The following is an 18,290-nucleotide window of genomic DNA, read 5'->3' on the forward strand; positions in this document are numbered from 1 at the left end:
AGAACTTGTGGAGTGAAAATTGGTAGAGTGTAGAAAGGTTATTCAAGGACGAAGACAGGACTTGGCGAAATATGTACTGTGGGAATAATCTCCATTACGCGCTGTTTAGTGACAAACATCCAGCTATCTACCAAAGGAGTACCAGGAGCTAGCTCCTCCTCCTCCATTAATATACAATCGATGTGCCGAGCCCACGCAATTAAAGTCCTCAAGAGGAAGGAGATAAACATATGTAAATGCAAACAATGTCAAAACTGTGAAACCCTAGATGGAAAATGAAAGTGTGCAATCTGAGGGTATGATGAAAATGCTAAAATCACAGCGCCCAAACGCCGACCATGCAAATGCTACCCACTCATACACCTATGTCCCCCATTAAGTATCTGCCCAATGAACCCTCTTCTTCGGCCCTGGACTCAGACTCAAGCTGGGACTCATCTTCAAGATCCCCCCGCTGATCGTCCCAGGCGTCGAAACACTCCTCCCCATCGCCGTCCCCCCAACCTCGCCCCCATCCTCGCGCTCCTCTTTGATCGAGAAAATTTCCGGACTCGGTTCCCTCCAACTCTGTGGCCGCCGCGCACTCAACGTCCTAGCCCTGCCACGTCCACGCCCGCGTCCTTCAGGGACAAGTTTGACTCTCGGCCGTCCACGCATCGCTGCATGTTCCGGGAGCATGATGCCTAGCCCGGTTAACCTCTCCGCGCCATCTTTATATTGTCCCGTCCTCGATTTCCTCCCACTTTCATGCCTCTCCGTGAAATCTTGTAGAGTCATAGGCACCTCGAACTCCTCGCCGTCTTCTTCAAGCCTCGGCACGCGTTGCAGACTGCTTGGCGAGACTTCTCTTATTTCAGGCAGTTTGGGGTCGATGCCCGCTGACAGCTCATCGTTGGAGAGGAAGTCGTCCATGTCTTCGGGAGAGGTCAGGAAGAATGAGATGGGGTTTTCGTCGATGGACTCAAGATCCTCTGGGATGCGGACGACAGTAGGGGGCCAGGAGTCTCGGCGCTGGTTCCGCTTCTGCTGTTCGTTGAACGGCATCTCGCCTTCTTGTTCGTGGAAATAATAAAGAGTGTTGGTATATTTGTGTTCGTCGAATCCGGCTCAACGGCCGGTCTGTGGGTTTGAATGCGCTTTGCGGGGTGGATTATGGTATCTTAGCGAATGTAGGTATTTGTTTGTTCTGAAGCAAAATTGAGATGGAAATAGAAATACAATAAATACGGGGAGCGATGGGTGTGAGATATATACGCATACGAAAAAATAGTCACGTAGCTACCTAGAAAGAGTAGGGCGTACGGAGTAGACAGTCACCACCACGCTTCAGCCACGCTCGGCGAGCGCGTGCTATGAATCACACTGAAGTGAGACAGCCCTCCATCAGCACTTGCCGTAAGAAAACCAAGACAGATAAAAGACAGGTAAAAGAAACGTAAGCCTTGAGTCGTGACTGCTTCCGCGTATGGCGGTTACGAGTTGGGTGGTCAGGGTGGGAGCCTATCTGGTGACGGGAATGGGGGTTCTTCCGCAAGCCATGTCTTGCACCAGCCGCATTCTGGGTGTGACTGCAAGGCACGCAGCATACACCGAGGGGGAGACAAGGGCAGCTTCCCCGGATTTGGGAGGATAATGACTAGATGAAGTCACCGTGAGCTTTGAAGATGGGAAAGTGAGGCGAGGATGGCTGATGTGAAATCGATAAGACATTCTTGGCACGAGGCTTGTGAGTAGTTGATTGCACACGTGACACACGTGAAATTCAAGGCAGTGCGGATGGCTTACCCATCATTCATTCGTGTCGTCTTGTGGAATATTATATATCAAGAGCTTTTGGTATATAGTTATTTGTTATAGTGCTTTATGAAGTGCTGTCGGCGAAGATCTTTCCTGGTTGAGCGATAATAGAATCACTGGAACCACTGGAACTATACATGACTTGTTTGACGCTCAAGGTACTAAAGTGACCGGGCTGGGTGACTTATCAGGATTGGGTTCTCTAAAGGTCCGTACGATCGTACGATATAGCTCCGACTGAACTTGCTCCGTCACCTCATGGAGCTTGAGACTTTTCATGTCTTATGAATTCGTGCGCCGAGTAGAAACATTATAGTATTAATATCTAGAGTCCAACTCTGAACCATAAAACGGAAGGGTAATTTCTTGATTTTCCCACCAGCCACGAAAACCCACAGTCTGAACATACACCGAGCAAGACATCATCCTATAACACAAGCGCAAATCCCATCGCAGCAACCAACAAGACACCGCCAACTTCCCGGAAGCTCCTCTCCGCCTCACTGCCCTGAAGGCTCGCTGTAGGGCTGACTGTCGAGTGGAAAGAAGAAGTCTCGCCTGCTCCATTAACCAAGACGCTCGTGGTCTTGCCTCCGACGACAACCACAGAGGTGGTGTATCCTGTGGTAACGGCCGCCGTTGAGGTGGTATTGGAGTATATGATGCCTGTTGTAGGTGTTGGTGCAGTCTGCAATATATTAGTAGATGTAGGATAGATTCGAGAGAATATGAGGGTCCCTACCTGTGCTGAAACAAACGCGACTATTGCCGCCGGGAGGACAAGGATTGATAAACGCATGATGGCTGAATGATCTCAAGCTTGCTGTGACTGAAAATTCGATTGAAGAAAGCCAAATCAAGAGAAGATGATCAAATTAATCCGAGAAAGCGATATTTATAAGCTACGTTATAAAGGAATTCAGAAATGGCGAAGAATTCCAAGGCCAGGCGAGATGACACAGGGAAGGAGCGATCCTTTCAATTACAGTACTTATGTAGGAAGGAACAGATAAAGGCTCTGGCAAAAGCAAACAGAATTGGAAGGCACTTGTACGAAAGATGTCAATTAACTTGAGAATGCGAATAAGCTCAACTTTAATATATTTGGGGATAACCGCCAAGGCTTGCAGCTGAAGCAGCAAGCCGCTGAGTACGTGCACTTGCATCGCGAGTGTCCAATCAAAAGTGATTGGGGTGGCACAGGCAAGCAGCATTGCAGTATTCCAGTGGTCGAGCGATATGACAGGACGAGACTGGAATGGTGCGGTAGTGCCATATGCTGTGTTTGGGAGTTTGAACAAAGTGAAGAGGCTGTGCGCTGTAAGGAATTTGGGGCTCTGGTGGGGTGGGACTTCTCTCGGTACGTTTTTCTGACTCAGCAACCTCGCGATATTTACCCCAAATATAAATGAATACACGCCGGAGTGGATCTATTATTCGCAACCGCCGGATCTTCTTCTTGTTCACCTCATTCTTTGTCTGTGCAAATTACTGGTTAAAGTATTCTGTGGTGCCATCAATATCTCAGTCGACTTCCATTAGACAAAGTGTTCAGGGTATTGAAGCCATTTCTTGACGCGTCGCAAGCTTCACGCATCATGACTCGAAAGCAAGTCTCTGATGAGAACCACAAGGAGAGCAGGAACAACGAAACATCAATAAATCTCCGTGTTATAACGCACAACATTCGATACGCCACTGAGGCGCCTTTCAAGGGCGAGGAGCGATGGCCAATTCGGCGTCCAAGGCTCTGCTCCGAGCTCGTCTTCAACTCCACGAGTATCCCCGAGACATTCATCTGCCTTCAAGAAGTACTTCATTCCCAGCTTGTGGATGTCCAAACCTCACTCAATGGCTCTGCATCCGGAGAGTGGGACTACATTGGAGTCGGCAGAGACGATGGCAAGCAAGCTGGCGAATACTCCCCTATATTCTATCGACCTTCAATCTTTCACGTCAAGAAATGGCGAACGGTTTGGCTCAGTGAAACACCCGAGAAGCCCTCAAGAGGCTGGGATGCTGCGAGTATTCGCATTGTCACCGTCGGGATCTTTGTACATGCAAAAACCGGGAAACTTGTTCTTGTTATGAGCACTCATTTCGATAATGAGGGTGCTAAATCTAGAAAGGAGAGTGCTAAGCTTATACTTTCCCTCATCTCCTCTGAGGTGACGTTGGAGGATTTTTCTGTTGTTTTGCTTGCGGGCGACTTCAACAGCCCCCCTGATGATGGAGCCTATCAAATTATGACTGCACCCGAATCGGTGATGGAAGACATTGGCGTGAGCATCCCCAAAGAAATACGATACGGCAACGAGATGACATTTACCTCCTTCGGTCATGTGGACAATACACCAGCTCGGATTGATTTTATATTTGCAAGGAAAAGTGACCATGTCGAGTATGCTACATATGCCGTCTTGGCAAACCGCTTTGACGATGGGGTTTATTCGTCAGATCATCGAGCGTGCGTGGCAGACGTCCAATTGCTGTAACATTGAATAAAGCTTTTAGTGGGATAGAATAGGCTATGGGAACGTCGTTGAGTGAAAGTTTCCATGAGCAGAGACTTCCTCTGTTGTTTTTCTGACTGAACTGCCTATGGTGCACTCCAAGAGTGGCCCCATGTTAGGATTATATTGCGTCGATTATCATTGGCTGTCGTGTCGCATTGTCCAATGGGATCGCGCTACGTACATCCGTTACAGCCGTACATCCGTACATCCGCGCAAGGTGTACATCCGGCCAAATCCATTCCGAGACCACGTATATGAACATGGACATCCGGACTGGAGACAGCCAGTTCCCACAAATCAAAATTTGAAGTTCAGTTTAGTAATTGTCTCCGACGGTACAAGGAAATGTCTGAAAACGGCACGGCATCAAAGTTGAGAAATGCTCGTGCATGTGAGGCTTGCAGAGCAAGTAAAAGTCGTTGCATTTTCAGCAAGGGGCAGGATGTGTGCCACAGATGCGAACAGAGTAGCAATGACTGTGTTGTCCGATCTAAAGCTCGCCCAATGCGAACTCGCAATACGTAAGTCATACTAGCATTCTATTTCCGTGAGGATTCGGGGAAAGACCCTTGCTGATATACCCTTAGAAAATCTTCTACCAATCCCAACAAGAATCACTCCCCCATATTTGATGACTCGGAATTTTCGATCAATCTTCCCCCCGTGTTGCCTCCAGATACCCAAAAGGATTTGCTAGCACTCCACCGACGCCATAAAGAGTTTTTCGGAGAAGACGGCCCTCCAGAGACGAAGCGCATCCATGATATTGAACAAGTCCAATCTGCTTCGTCACTTATAGAACAACGACGAATTAGCCTCCTCGATGGCGAAGAACTTCTCTCCACTTTTCGCCTGATGGCTCCGTGTTTTCCATTTGTCCAGGTTTCCCAAGATGCCACTGTTCCCTCATTGTCGAAATCGTCTCCGTTCCTGCTACTAGCAATTCTTACGAGCGCATCGATTAAAGATCCGCCCTTGTACCATCAGATGGTCAGTTGAAATCCCGAAGCAGATGCTTCTCTCTCAGGTGGTTTTCGGAGTTGAGCCCTGTAACTTGTTTTGCAGATTACTCCTGAACCCCTCTAAAGCTGCGCTAACTTCGAGACCTGATGTTTAGGACCATGAATTTAGGCGCGTCCTGAGTTCCAAGGTGATTGTTGAAGGGCAAAAGAGCCTCGATTTCTTACTAGGGTTGCTTGTGTACATCGCATGGTAAGTTGATCTGCCCAATTACCTGACGGTTTGGGGCTAATTTTTTAATGGAGGTACCCAATTCATATACATCCTCGAAATAATCAATCATCTATGTATATAAATCTTGCGATTAGTCTTGCCGCTGATCTTGGGCTGGACCGAGAATCGCCGAACCTCAGCAACTTCAACGCTATACGCACAGAAGGTCTCATTGAGAACGACGAGTTCACAAAAGCAGCGAAGAGAGCATATCTCGGGTGTTACTACTTATCTTCTGCGTGAGTTTAATACCTCTCTACTTATAGGCTCTGTAACACCGCCCTGCTAATCATATTTCCCTAGTTATTGTCAAGGCTTCGGGAAACCAAACAACTTACGATACTCTAATGTCATGGATGTGTACGGCGAATCATTGATGGACGAAGAGCTTCTGGCCCCCGTTTACTCGATGGTCAGATTGCGACGCCTTAATGAGAAAATTACGGAACTCCACGCTAGCAAACAACTGAGCGACGATCCGCACCTTGACTCTCTCAATGCTGAGTTGAATGTTCAGATATTCACGAATGAGCTTCAGCAATGGAGAGACTCTATACCGGACGAGATCCGCAGCTTGCGTACGTATCCAACCACATATATCATGCCGGTACTGACTCATAGTGTAGCATATATGGCTCTTGCTGAACGATCCGTCGACCTTTCGATCTACAGCTATGAGCTTGGATTTCTGCGTAAGCCATACAGAGATCACTTGCGTTCACAAAAAGACAATGCTCCGCTCGTCCAGTCTCATCTTACCAATTGCCTCGATTCTTCCAAGAGATTTTTCGAGTACCTTCTGTCATTACCCGAGGCCAGCTTGCTAGGGTTTACATCTGTGCAGTGGGGTCTGATGGTCGAAGCGACGCTTGTTCTCTCTCGACTCACCTTTCTCATGGCTGCGAATCGAGGATGGGATTCAAATACGACAAGGACGAACATACCTTTAGTGATGTACCTCGACTGTCTCTGTTACCGCTTCCAGCATTTGTCATCCACTAAGACTTCTTCCGAAGATGTCAATCATCCTAGGAACCCCGACGTACTTTACGTCTTCAAGATGTTACTAGCAAGCGTCAAGACGTCTTACGAGCGCCGAGTTGCTAACATAAAGCCGGAATCCTTTGTCGTGCAACCCGGAAAAATAGCTGGTATCGCGATGGGTCATTGCCCAATAATGGATCCGAGCCTAAGTCCTTACTTCAACTCTCCCAAAGATTCAACTTATGGAGGGTCCTCTGATCTCAATCAAATTGGAGCATCTGAGTATCAAACATCGACTACTGGTATGCCCCTGTATCATGATCTTTGGGCCACAATGACTTGCAACTGGGCTCGAGAGTTTTGATGTGCCAAGTATCCTCAAGGAACATAGCATCTGCAAGGCTCTCAAAACAGCACCTATCGGTCTCCGTGGTCAATTGGAACTTCGGCGCTGGCTACGAGGTAGTACTCAGCTAGCTCTAGCTACAGCTAACTGGTTTGGGACATGTTCCAAGTGTTTGGAAAGTCTGGAGTCTCACGTCAGAGTCAAGTGACGTGAGCTACCAAAGGTCAAGATAGAGCACGCAAGAATGGTTGATACTCAGATGAACGGAGGTATATAGGAAGTCTACCTCTCTGAGAAGTCTCTACCGAAAATAGTTTACAATAGTAGCATTTCTTTCCTTCCTTCATCACACGGATTCAAATCGTGGTTCGTTGACTTCGCCCCCAAAAGTCCTTCGGCCCCACATACTTGAACATGTACGAAGCCGGCTGGGGTAACGCAATCGCGACGCTCTGCGGGTTGCACAGAAGAGTTCGCGATTTTGCCCGGGCATTAACGCGGGTGGTGTTATTGATCAGGGGAGGGCTCGGGATCCAAATGAAGCTCGAGAAGGAATCCAAAGATGCTCGCTAAATTCACTTTGTGGAAAAAACCCGAGACGCAACAGTCGTGAGTATGGGCCAGCCAATAATACAGCAGATGACTGGACGTTTGCCTGGTGCTTTGCGTCAAATTTATGGCCTCGACGGCGAGTCGATTCTCAGATTTGTGTGGCGTTGCTATTCTATGGGGCGATAGAGCACATAATCGTGTTTACGAGGATGACTCTTGGAGGTCAAAAAGCGGTGTGCGGTTGGCTGAGGGTGTGGGGAGAAAGACGATCATTTACCATGACTATCTGAAGGATCAACCTTAGTCGCAAATGAACAGATAAAGCTCTATCTGCTATCTGCCATTGCCTGTTTCCTTTTCCGGTCTAACATTTGTATGCATCTGGGACTTTTTGTCTCTTCCGTAGATACGGGACGACTGGCAGGTGTATCGTGATCTCAGCCTTGTAGGTTACACTAATGCGGAGGTTAAGATCTTGATAGGCACTACCGTCATACCGAGTAGCCTGTAGGGTAGTAAACGTACTAATGTGGACATTGTCAGTAGCGGATGAAGCCTGTGGAGAGACGAGACTCCACTTCCACTGCACCTTTTGCGAATGGCCTCAAATCGAGTCACGGTGAGACGGCAGTGGGAATAACATATAATTCGCCATCAGGTCTTGGCCGTGGCTTTTCTATCTGACTGACTTAATTATCCGCCTTCCAGTTGGATGGGAGTGTGGTGTGTACGCCCGAAAGGGTAAGGTTTGCACATCTTCAATGGCCTGCATATAATGCATAAACATGGAGTATGCAGGGTGACGGCGACGACATCACTGGTCCGAAGGTCCTTGGAATCCTTCGGTTCAGTTCATCGTAACGTCCCGGTATTCGAACTCCTCGACCCGGGATAGGGAGCAATCGCCCAGATCTCAAGCTTCTGCTTCTCCTGCTCCCCGGTTAGGTTGGATGATGCCGCTTCAGCTGGGACAAGTGGTATGGGGTTTATTTTGATGACTTGCATCACGCCAGATCCGTGTCCCGACGGTCTCCAATGGAATGAGGGTGATCTGTTAATTCTGAAATACATTTTCTGTTGGCTCTGAAACACGAAAGAAGCTTCAATAGGACTCCTATATCAGAATATGGAGGTATAGAAAGTTGGCTGGGTAACACAGCAGCACTGGCATATGTCAAAGAAGGAGTGATTGGAGACTAAGAGCTGGGCATTTTAGATTTTGCTGTTGTTTCTCTTTAGCGACATTGATATTGGCTCATTCTTCCCTGTTTGAGGGGCGGAGGGAGTCATTCATCCACCGTCAAAATTGCATCTAGGAGGCGGCTGCAGATAGACACATACTCGGTCGAGGGCGTGGTGTCTTGCCTACCCGTCGCTTTCCTCTGCCTATGAAAGAGACTGGTGGGCAGTGTTGGCTTTGCATCCGCAGGGCAGCATTCCAATTAGGATCGCTGGCTCTCACAAACCGCCTACCAATGTTATTGAAGAAGCAAGGAATCGCAACGGGTGCGGTGGTCAGTCATCAGTGTGACTACTTACTTCGTACATAGAATATTTGCACCGTCCAGTATAGTGCAGTGCGTTGCATGTCATTCTCCGCAGAGCATAGCACGAGTCCCCGGGCGGCGGGCAATGCAGCCTCTATTGTTCTCTTTACCCTTCCTTCCCACCCCGGACATATCTTCTTCTCCTCAGCTCCAACTTCCATCCGTCTATTTTACTTACTATCAGGACTCCGAGGAGTCATAAAGATGGGACCTCGCGGCGTTCTGCTATCCCCACTCTATTCATATGGGCATTGATACCCAATCCTCCCGTACGACGATTAGGCTGAAGGACAACGCTACAACAGAGGAACTACTGGACTTTTTTTTTCTACCTCGGATTGGATTTCTCATCCGGAGGCCACTTCCCCCGTTTCTCTGACCAAGACTTTACGACGAGATTCAAATCACTTCATTCCTCCTGTCGTCTGGTCAAAGTTGCAACAGCTTGTTGCGAATTTACAAGTTCTTAAGACCCCTCCACACACCCCGGCTTGCTATCGATAAAGGATCCTCTTGGGCGCAGCTCGCTAGCAAAAGTCTGAGCTCACTCCCGCCCGCCGCCGCCGCTCCCCATCTTTTTTTTTAATTTTCTCGGCCCATCCCATCCCACCTCAACACCACAGCAACCAGGCATAAAGTTAAATACCCAAGTCAACCTCGCCGTCGCCGTTGCCGACTGGTTACGCACGCACTTTTCATTTGTCGACACCACCAGCAGTTCTTTTACTATGGGGTCAGACAAGCTTCCTCCTCGGCCGGCCTACGTGGTCGACCTTGACGAGGATGGGAAACGGGTTGCAGGCAGTAGGCGAAGCGCCAAAACGAACACAAAAGAAAGACCCAAGGTTTCGCAGCGCGAGAGCGGACGATCAGACAAGCCAAAAAATAGGCGCTCTGCCAATATCGACTTCGATGCTGCCCCAGAACGCGCATTGGCTAGATCGGGTTCGCGGAGAGAGGAAGTGATCACGACAGAGAACAAGGAGCGTCGGAAGTCTTCCATGAGTAACACTCACTCGCCGCAGAAGGAACGGCCTTCCTCGGCACACAAGAACTACAACGTTCCTAAATTACATATCCCTTCATATCTGACGAAAGAAGACCCGACATATTTCGGCGTGCCAACCCCATCGTCTGCGACAAGACACGTCCCTACTATCTTGTCGCAACCTAATATGACCCAGCCAATTCCCATGCGACCACGACCGGTGTCAACACAGACATATCCACCAAGACCTATTAATTACAATGCAACACATACATCGACCGGAGCATATGGACCTCCACTCTCCTCATCTGCCTGGGCCAATTATCAGCCACCAGCTCAGTCAATAATCACGCCGTCATACCCTCCTCCTGATCCTCTTGGATACATGCGATATGCGGCTACACCTGCTCCTCAGAGCTCAGACTACTTTGGATCTCAAGCCATGTCGGCTCCCGAGCGGCCAATGTCTGCTCGACCTCTGGCATCAAGATTCGACACGCCTTCTGGTAGGACTTCCAGTTACGGCAGTCGTGATTTTCATCAATCGGATATCGATGATGCTTACAGCGCAAGCTACCACGATGATGGTTATACGTCGGTCTCCGACGCTGTGGTCCAGAGAAGGGAAAGCATACGTGTCCCATCTGGGGTCGGACAGAGACTCAGCAAGCACGCGGCGGATTATCAAGCAATGCCACCTCCACCTCGACCAAGCCTTCGACGACCTGTCACAGATTACGCTCCTCTTCCAGAACCTTACGAAGGTAGGACACTTATACGTGATGATTCACGATCTCGCAATCGGAGCTCGCATAGAAACTCGGTTTCCTACCACGATGGCCCCGGGGGGGTTCAGGTCGAAACGGCAAATGCTAGCCGACGTCGGCAGAGCTATTACGGCCAAAGTGCCACTCCATCGACAGGCTCAAGTGATTACGAAACTAAGATACGCCAGGCTTCCACATACCAGCAAGATGTTGAGCAAGATGTTGGCGAGACTATACCCTTGACGGCAGAAGTTTTGAAGAGGCAGCAGCGAAGACAAGCAGGCAGCAGCAGGAGTACCAAGAGCAGTGCTAGCCGAGATGAAAGTGACTGGAGAAAGTCGGCTACTACTCGGACTACGAGAAGCGGTAGTGGAGAGGGCGAGAACGTGACTATCAAAGTCACGGGCACGGCTCGAGTGATGGTCGGCGGGGCACAGATTGATTGCCCCGATGGAGGAGAGATTGAGATCAAACAACAGCAGCAACAAAAGGCCCTCCGCAATGGTAGTGAACGATCGAACTCAGAGTACGGCGGTCCACGACGCATCGATGACCGACGTATCGATGACCGACGTATCGATGACCGACGTAACGATGACCGGCGTATCGATGACCATCGGAGCCGGGATGAACGTCCATCTGGACCGTCGAGATTGATATCAGGAAACTCGCACTCCCGTTCGAAGCCACAACAATACTACGGAGACGAATGGTTTTGATGGGTTTTATATTTCATTTGAAGCGATATGCGCGTATTCTGGATTTAGCGACATGATCTTGGTGCAGGATCACCCTTTTCTTTTTTGATTCTTGTTTCTCGGTGCCTTGTACTGGGCGGTCCGTCGGCTTTCTCCCTTTTTCAAAAGTTCAAAAGAGGAAAAAGTTCATTATACCCCCCCAAAGCACTCGAGGCTTCTTATCTATTTTTGTGGCGATTGTTTCGATACTACTACGATTGTATGACATGTATGATTTATGAAGGATACCATTATTACACGAGATATTTCTTCTGGGCAAATTGGGTTTGGATTTTTGGGATAGGGGTTCATGGAATAAGATCATGCACAATTGCTAGCGATGGCACTTGTACTTCTATCTGCTATTCTTTGCGGTTTATGTTATCTTTGCATGGACGACGCAGGTGGCGGATAGACCTGAACATCGAAATAGTGCGGGATATATGCTATGGACTGTGGTCTCTTTATGAATAGGATCGCGTGGAGAACTATGTAGGAGGAGCTGGATGAAAATGCATGCATAGGAGCACGATCAATAGGATCTGCTCTAGATAGGGAATAAAATTGCCATTTGCTTCAACAGGTTCAATCCAGTCAATTCCAAGGTTGAAATCAGTACCATCAGATCTCGTGCATATAAACGAAGAGCGGATCATTGCATTATCGAAGCTTACCATAGACTAGATGATACTCTCATTCAACCCATAATAAACCATGCCGTTTGACCAAAAATATGAGTTCATTACTCGTTTAGGCGCTTGTAATAGTAGCAGAGTAGCAATGACCAAAAGCATTTAAAAGGGTAGTATAGGGGCGCAATGCCTCACAGGATATGATTAATTCGGCTAGGAATAGCAGAGTTGGCTTTTGAGTAATAATGAGCACGACTCATGAGTTGTTGATGTAAAGGGGTCTAGTCACGTGGAATCTGTTCACAGGGACAAGGTCTCTAAGAGGTTGCGATGGCAACGGTGGCGAGCCCCTGCGCTAAAAGTAAACAATTCCAACATGCACATCGCTTCCAGCCTCCCCCAATTCCAACATTTGCAAGGAAACGCAGCGGAGCCCAACCTCCTCCGTAATAACATCAAAACAACTTCTACTTCTTCTTCTCCGATTCTGGTTCAATCCTCATTCCACACGACTTTACGAAATACGAAAATACGAACAATCTCCATCACGACTCGACAGATATACGACATAGTTGCTGTCTGGATTGGCACACATACCAGCGTGACGTTTAACGTCATTCCTACAATCAAGACCACATTTTCCTCCACCATCTAGCAATAATGGCACCCCTTCCATCCACCACCAACCTCAAATCCTACCTCACCACCCTCCTCAAACGCACACCCTCCCCATCACCAACATCTTCCTTTGGCACCGTCGTTGCCCGCACACAAGCCATCCTCCCCCGCGACACAACCGTTGACCCTGCTTCTGGCGTAACCCCATTCAAAAGCATCCCCAATAAAGCCATCTTTGCGCTCTTCGGCCTCATCGGCGTCGGCATCGTTTGTACCGTAATCTGGTTCTTCTTCTGGGCGAAAAATGGTGGTTTCTACTTCCATGAAAACGACTGGGACGATTATAAATCCACAGTCTTGCGTCGCAAAGGCCCCAATGGAACGACGCTGAGTGGTGCGACGGAGAGTACGGATTTGGGGGGTGGCAGTGTTGTGCATGGTGAGAAGACGAGGAGTAAGTGGGGACGCAAGAAGAAGGGTATGAAGCGGTATAAGGATTTCGATGAGGAGGGGAGTGAGATGACTGGGAGTGCCGGGGGGAGTTCATTGGGGAGCGAGATGAGCGAATTGAAGTGGAAAGTTAAACAGGATCGGAAGAAGGCCAAGAAACATGAATCGAGACTCCGCGGTGGGGACCTTGGGGCTGAGGAGGCGATGCTTGATGATAACGAGACAGTGGAGAATGAGCTGCGTGCTTATCGACATGAGAAACCTGCGCGTGTGGGGGGATTGAACAGGCAAGCTGATGGCAGTGCTTGGGACGGATCTACAAACGACAACTCGACAACGAATGATAATTCGACCGTTGCTTCGGACTTACTGTCTCACCGCGAGCACACGCCTACGAACACGCCTACAAGAGTCAAGAAGGAACGCAATGACAATTATACCGGTGGCAAGGGAGGCATTCGCAAGGTTGTTAGCACGACTAGCGGCGGTGTTGGCTTCTGGAACCGCAACTCCAAGAAACCCAACCTAGATGAAGACCACATCAAGGCCGAAGCCGCCAAGCTACAAGAAAAGGGCCGCGCTGCTCAACGTCGAGACTTCAGTTTCAACATCGGCGACGACAGTACCGTTGCTTCTGAACAAGAGGAACGTCAAGCTAGACGAGAGGCTAGGGAGGCGAGACGCGCTGCGAGGAAGGCGCAGGGCACTTTTATCGAAGGCAGTGAAATTAGCAGTAATGTTAGTAGTGATTTGGGGACTAAGGCGTATCACCATCCAATTCCTGGACTGAGTAGTACGGCTGGGAGTGAGTATACTGAGGAGAGGAGGAAGAAGAGGGCTGGTGGGGGTGGGTATAGACGGGGAAGGAGGGATAGTTTGAGTGATGATGGAAACTGAATGGGTTGATGAAATGAGCACATGAATTGAGACTGATATTGGCGGCATACTTGGAGTTGGGAATCATTCATTTACGAAATTGTATGTGTAGATAGCAGGCGAATAAGGGTTGGACAATAAATTGATTCATACATAACAAATACGCCTTCTTTTATCTTTCCCCAAATGCAAATCCAGTATATAACAACTTCTTTACCTTTCAGAATTAAATCATCAATCATAAGTAAATCAGCCATAACACCATCTTTCATATCCTCCGTCTCGAACCAAACCGTCTCGCTCCAACGCCAATTGACACGACTCAAATCGGAGATTGCAAGGAAACCAGATACATAAAACCAAAAAAGTAAACCACCCAATCAGAGGTGTATAACACTACCGCCGTCCATACTAGCCACCAGAGAGCCAATGCGTGGGCGGCGAAGAGGTCTCGGACCTGATTAACTACTTCAACATGCAATCCACGGACATCTTACAAGAAGATGCGGTTCTCACTGCGGAGCTACTGCAGAGAGTGCCAGATCCGACGATGCTGTGATACCATCTTTTGGCTGGTATGAAGTATTCTGATGATGAAGGGGCGGACTCTTAGGCATTGATGTAGATGGTGTCGTTATCCCGAGGAATCCCAGGCTTGAGCCATTGCATTCTTCCAACGAGCATTGTGCATGGCTGTCAAAAGGTGCGATAGGAGAAAGAGCTTGGGGATCATATTGTTCATTGGAAGTGTTCGATGATTTGAGGAGCAGACGTCGACGACGGCTTTTATTCGTATTCTTCACAGTGTTCTCACTGCGAAATCGCTGTAAGAGTGTAGTCAATTCATTGTTGATCGGTCGATCGAATTTCTCGATCATGGTGGCAGCTCTGTCTTTATAACGGATTGACTCATGTTTGAATAACAACTTCAGATGTTGGTGGTAACGCTCGCGGCATTGCTTTGGGGACCGAGAGCCAATGAGTTGAGCGATTCTGACCCAGTTCAGAGCACCTTGGAGTACAAGTTGGGCTAGGTAGAAATTTTCTGTTTTTGACCATGGTCCTCGTCTATGTCTTGAGTTATGATTGGCTTGGCTTTGATAAAGTGGTGCAGCTATGATATTTAAATTGTTATAGTTATCTTGCGTATCTTTGCTGTATGGGGTAGTGTTTCGAGAGTTCGAAATTGGTGGGTAGGCATACTGCCAAAGAAGAGACGTGTGTCCTAGGAGCATATCGAAACAATCGTCTTCTATCACGAGAAACTGCCCCATTTGGTACGGCATATCGGTATCAAGGTAAGAGAGATAAGAGAGTTGAGTTTCGTTGGGGATTCTTTCTGGTCCTAGAGGTAGATTCCACCACTGCGGACTCATCCGGCGTTCAGAGAGATATCGCTTCTTAGACATGACTGACTTCTTCTGCGGTCTGAACATACTTGTATCTTCCTTGTGAAAATGACGAAGGTGATCGCGGTAATGGTCTTTACGGGTAAACGGATTTCTTGCGCGCCTGCACTCGGAATACTTGCAGGGAAACAACCCCTGATCCGCTTGATAAGTGTTCGATCGCTTCAGGTGCTGCATGATCAATTCCTTCCGGTTGAAGCTGCCACCATTTCCTCCTCCTATGAGACTAGTTTTGCCATACAATTGGCGCTCGCAAGTCCAGGTATTGGGATTGAGATGCTGGGCAAAGACTTGGCGCTTCCATTCATTCAAGTTGGCAAAATCAGACTTGCAGCCTGCGAATATGAAGATGCATGTTGAAGATTGGTATAGTAAAGGACGGACATGTGAGACATCCTGGCTTTGGCTTTTGATTGTTGACTCCCCTTTGTCGACACGGCTGCGCTTGGCGCGAGGGGTACTTGATGGGCGGCGCTTGCGAGTGCGGGATGGGTGAAGATCATGTTCAGGGTCGGGTAGTACTTCAGATATATTGGTATCCAGGTTGGTTTCCGATGGGAACTTGGAGAAAGATATATCGTCTACAAGACGCGCTGTTCCTGGTTCAGGTTTGCTTTCTCCCAGAGCGAGGCTGCCTCCAGGTTTGTAAAGCTTTTCTCCTTGTATTTCACTACTACTGTGTAAGCCACTTCCCAAGAAGTCCCTTGAATAACTGACTGTTGATGTATGTGTCTAAGTAATAAGTCCAGTCTTGTGAACCGTCTCGTGCACTCTGCAAAAGTACACCGATTATCAGGCATTTCATGACTTAATTGATGGCGCCTATTTGCATCAGTTGTTAGAAGCGGACAGTCTTAACAGCTGGAGTTGATGAATCTACCTTAAATGCTCGACCCTAGTGAACGTTTTTACTGGCTTGCACATCTTGCAACTATGGACAGGAACCTCTTTCTTCGCTCTATGAACACGGCCTGTGATAGGTGTGCCTGAATCTAAAGTCCTTGTACCCTGCTGAAGTTCAGGCCGTTCTTTCCCATAATAGGATTTCCTAGAGCGAGAGCCATGATCCGCTATTGGTCTAGGAGGAGGCGCAAAAGCAGTCAATCCGGAATTGGACCGTGGAACGTGATATGGCCCATGGTGAGCCCATAGGTCATCGGAATGTTTAGGTGGGGTAAGCTGGCTCATGGAATTCGTTGTATAATCTTTGGGCCACCATTCTTGGCCTTTTTCTAGAATAGAAATCTCTTGTCTGGCTTTGGCTATTTGACTGGAAGCTAAACCTCTACTAGGACCTGATCCAATGACAACGCAGTCATACGAATTTCGGAGGTGCTCAACGGGCTTTGAAATTTTCGGAAACTCTTTGTCGTCTGACTTTTTTCCGTGGTAAAGCGGGGCCTGGCTTTCAGTATCAGAAGGTGACGAAAAAATCCCATTACTATTGATGTGCCATGCAGATGCTTTTGTCTGATCTCCACTTTCTCCTGTAGCTTTTCGTTTGAAGCTCTCGGGCCGATCATGGAGTTCCAGCGGGCGACCGCTGAAGGAGCAACGAGGTTCGTTCGCCTTTTCCGCTGGAAGTAGGGTTAGAATACGAACTTCTTTCGAAGTATCAAAAGCTAGGGAGTAGGGGTAGCGCATAGTATCCTCGAGTTCAGCAATGGGAATGTTTTTCTGGGATCGTGGTGTCACCGAGTCGAAATGTTCACATATCGCTCGACCGAATTTGTCACGTCTTTGCTCGTAGACTTCAACGTCAAGCTCCGAGGTTTGACGAGGTATTTTGTGTGCCTCTCCGTCCTCGAGCCACGTGTTTTTTGTTCTCGATCTCGTGTTTCTCGTGTTTCGCTTCATGCCTTTAAGGGCCTCAACGATTCTCTCTCGTCTTAGCTTGTGCATGGCGTACTTATTCTGTTGATTGAGTAGTAGAGGCGAGAGATAGTCGCTGATTCCAGGTATGACTAGACATGGAAAGTCATCCATCAAGCCGAAAGCTTTCCTCTCGAAGCATATCACATAGTCTCGTTGTGCAAGTTGATCGCGCTCCGTCGCATTCTTCACCACCGCATTTCCCGAAGCAATATTGCCGTAATGGATTCGTGGGTTTCGGTGCTCAAGGGGCGCCCCAAGAGCTTGCGGAGATTGATATGCACTTCTCGCAGATTCGTGAGACCCTCTGATTTCTCGCAACAAACGCCTAGCCGTTTCGTTGCTCTTGCTTTTGGAGTATTTCGATCTGCCGTGTAATTTTGCTGGGAATTGACCTTGCCATGAAGCGAACATTTCGCACAATTCTCCAAAGCGGTCATTCAATATGATGCAGATCGAACTAACCCAGTCCGCGAGTAGGCCTTTAAGATTAAGTGGAATCTCATATAATATTAGCGTAGCTCAGTATAGTAAACGGCTTTACTAACCTTATTTAACACCGTCTTCAAGTGGCGTCCAAAGTGGTCCAACTCGGCATGCACCATAGCAGCGACCGCAGGTGCGTCAGACGAACTATATTTGTTTGCCTGAATTTTGGAGATGAGCTTTTCAGTGCCTTGGGATAAAAGGATTGTTGTAGATTGAGACATCGCATGGGTCGCATGGGCAAGACGTCTGTCAAGAAGAAGGGTTTCATTGAAACACTTCTCTTCTAATACCCACCACGGTGAATTGCCGGGGTTCAGATCTAGATGGCATCCAATTAACTGACCATCAACTTGAGTAGCTGTGTTAGGTCGTTTCAACCCAAGTCTATTCGAGGTCTCGGCATCTGAGCCTGCTCCGATCTGTTCAGTCTCTGTGGAACCGACCTTGGCAGACGAACAAGACGAGATGTCCTTGCCA

At 48.3% G+C, this 18,290-nt stretch overlaps 5 protein-coding genes across 5 annotated transcripts; 4 read left to right on the forward strand and 1 right to left on the reverse strand.

The window, feature by feature from the left end:
* Positions 1–375: 375 nt before the first annotated feature.
* LHYA1_G001116 (uncharacterized protein) lies at positions 376–1,044 on the reverse strand (the record flags this gene model as incomplete). The annotated part of the gene is made up of 1 exon (XM_031146102.1): positions 376–1,044. One exon carries the CDS (start codon positions 1,042–1,044, stop codon positions 376–378), a length of 669 nt encoding a protein of 222 aa, XP_031008931.1.
* Positions 1,045–3,395: 2,351 nt separating this feature from the next.
* On the forward strand, positions 3,396–4,292 carry LHYA1_G001117 (uncharacterized protein; the record flags this gene model as incomplete). Its single annotated transcript, XM_031146103.1, has 1 exon — positions 3,396–4,292. The coding sequence occupies one exon, from the start codon at positions 3,396–3,398 to the stop codon at positions 4,290–4,292; it is 897 nt and encodes a 298-aa protein (XP_031008930.1).
* Positions 4,293–4,658: 366 nt separating this feature from the next.
* Positions 4,659–6,894, forward strand: LHYA1_G001118 (uncharacterized protein; the record flags this gene model as incomplete). Its single annotated transcript, XM_031146104.1, has 6 exons — positions 4,659–4,834; positions 4,901–5,303; positions 5,431–5,525; positions 5,579–5,785; positions 5,850–6,124; positions 6,173–6,894. 6 exons carry the CDS (start codon positions 4,659–4,661, stop codon positions 6,892–6,894), a joined length of 1,878 nt encoding a protein of 625 aa, XP_031008937.1.
* A 2,809-nt stretch (positions 6,895–9,703) lies between these two features.
* On the forward strand, positions 9,704–11,449 carry LHYA1_G001119 (uncharacterized protein; the record flags this gene model as incomplete). The annotated part of the gene is made up of 1 exon (XM_031146105.1): positions 9,704–11,449. The coding sequence occupies one exon, from the start codon at positions 9,704–9,706 to the stop codon at positions 11,447–11,449; it is 1,746 nt and encodes a 581-aa protein (XP_031008936.1).
* Positions 11,450–12,759: 1,310 nt separating this feature from the next.
* LHYA1_G001120 (uncharacterized protein) lies at positions 12,760–14,064 on the forward strand (the record flags this gene model as incomplete). The annotated part of the gene is made up of 1 exon (XM_031146106.1): positions 12,760–14,064. One exon carries the CDS (start codon positions 12,760–12,762, stop codon positions 14,062–14,064), a length of 1,305 nt encoding a protein of 434 aa, XP_031008893.1.
* Between the last annotated feature and the right edge of the window lie 4,226 nt (positions 14,065–18,290).

This window comes from Lachnellula hyalina, assembly GCF_007821495.1.
Source record: "Lachnellula hyalina strain CBS 185.66 chromosome Unknown contig00010, whole genome shotgun sequence".
Classification (NCBI taxonomy): Eukaryota; Fungi; Ascomycota; class Leotiomycetes; order Helotiales; family Lachnaceae; genus Lachnellula; species Lachnellula hyalina.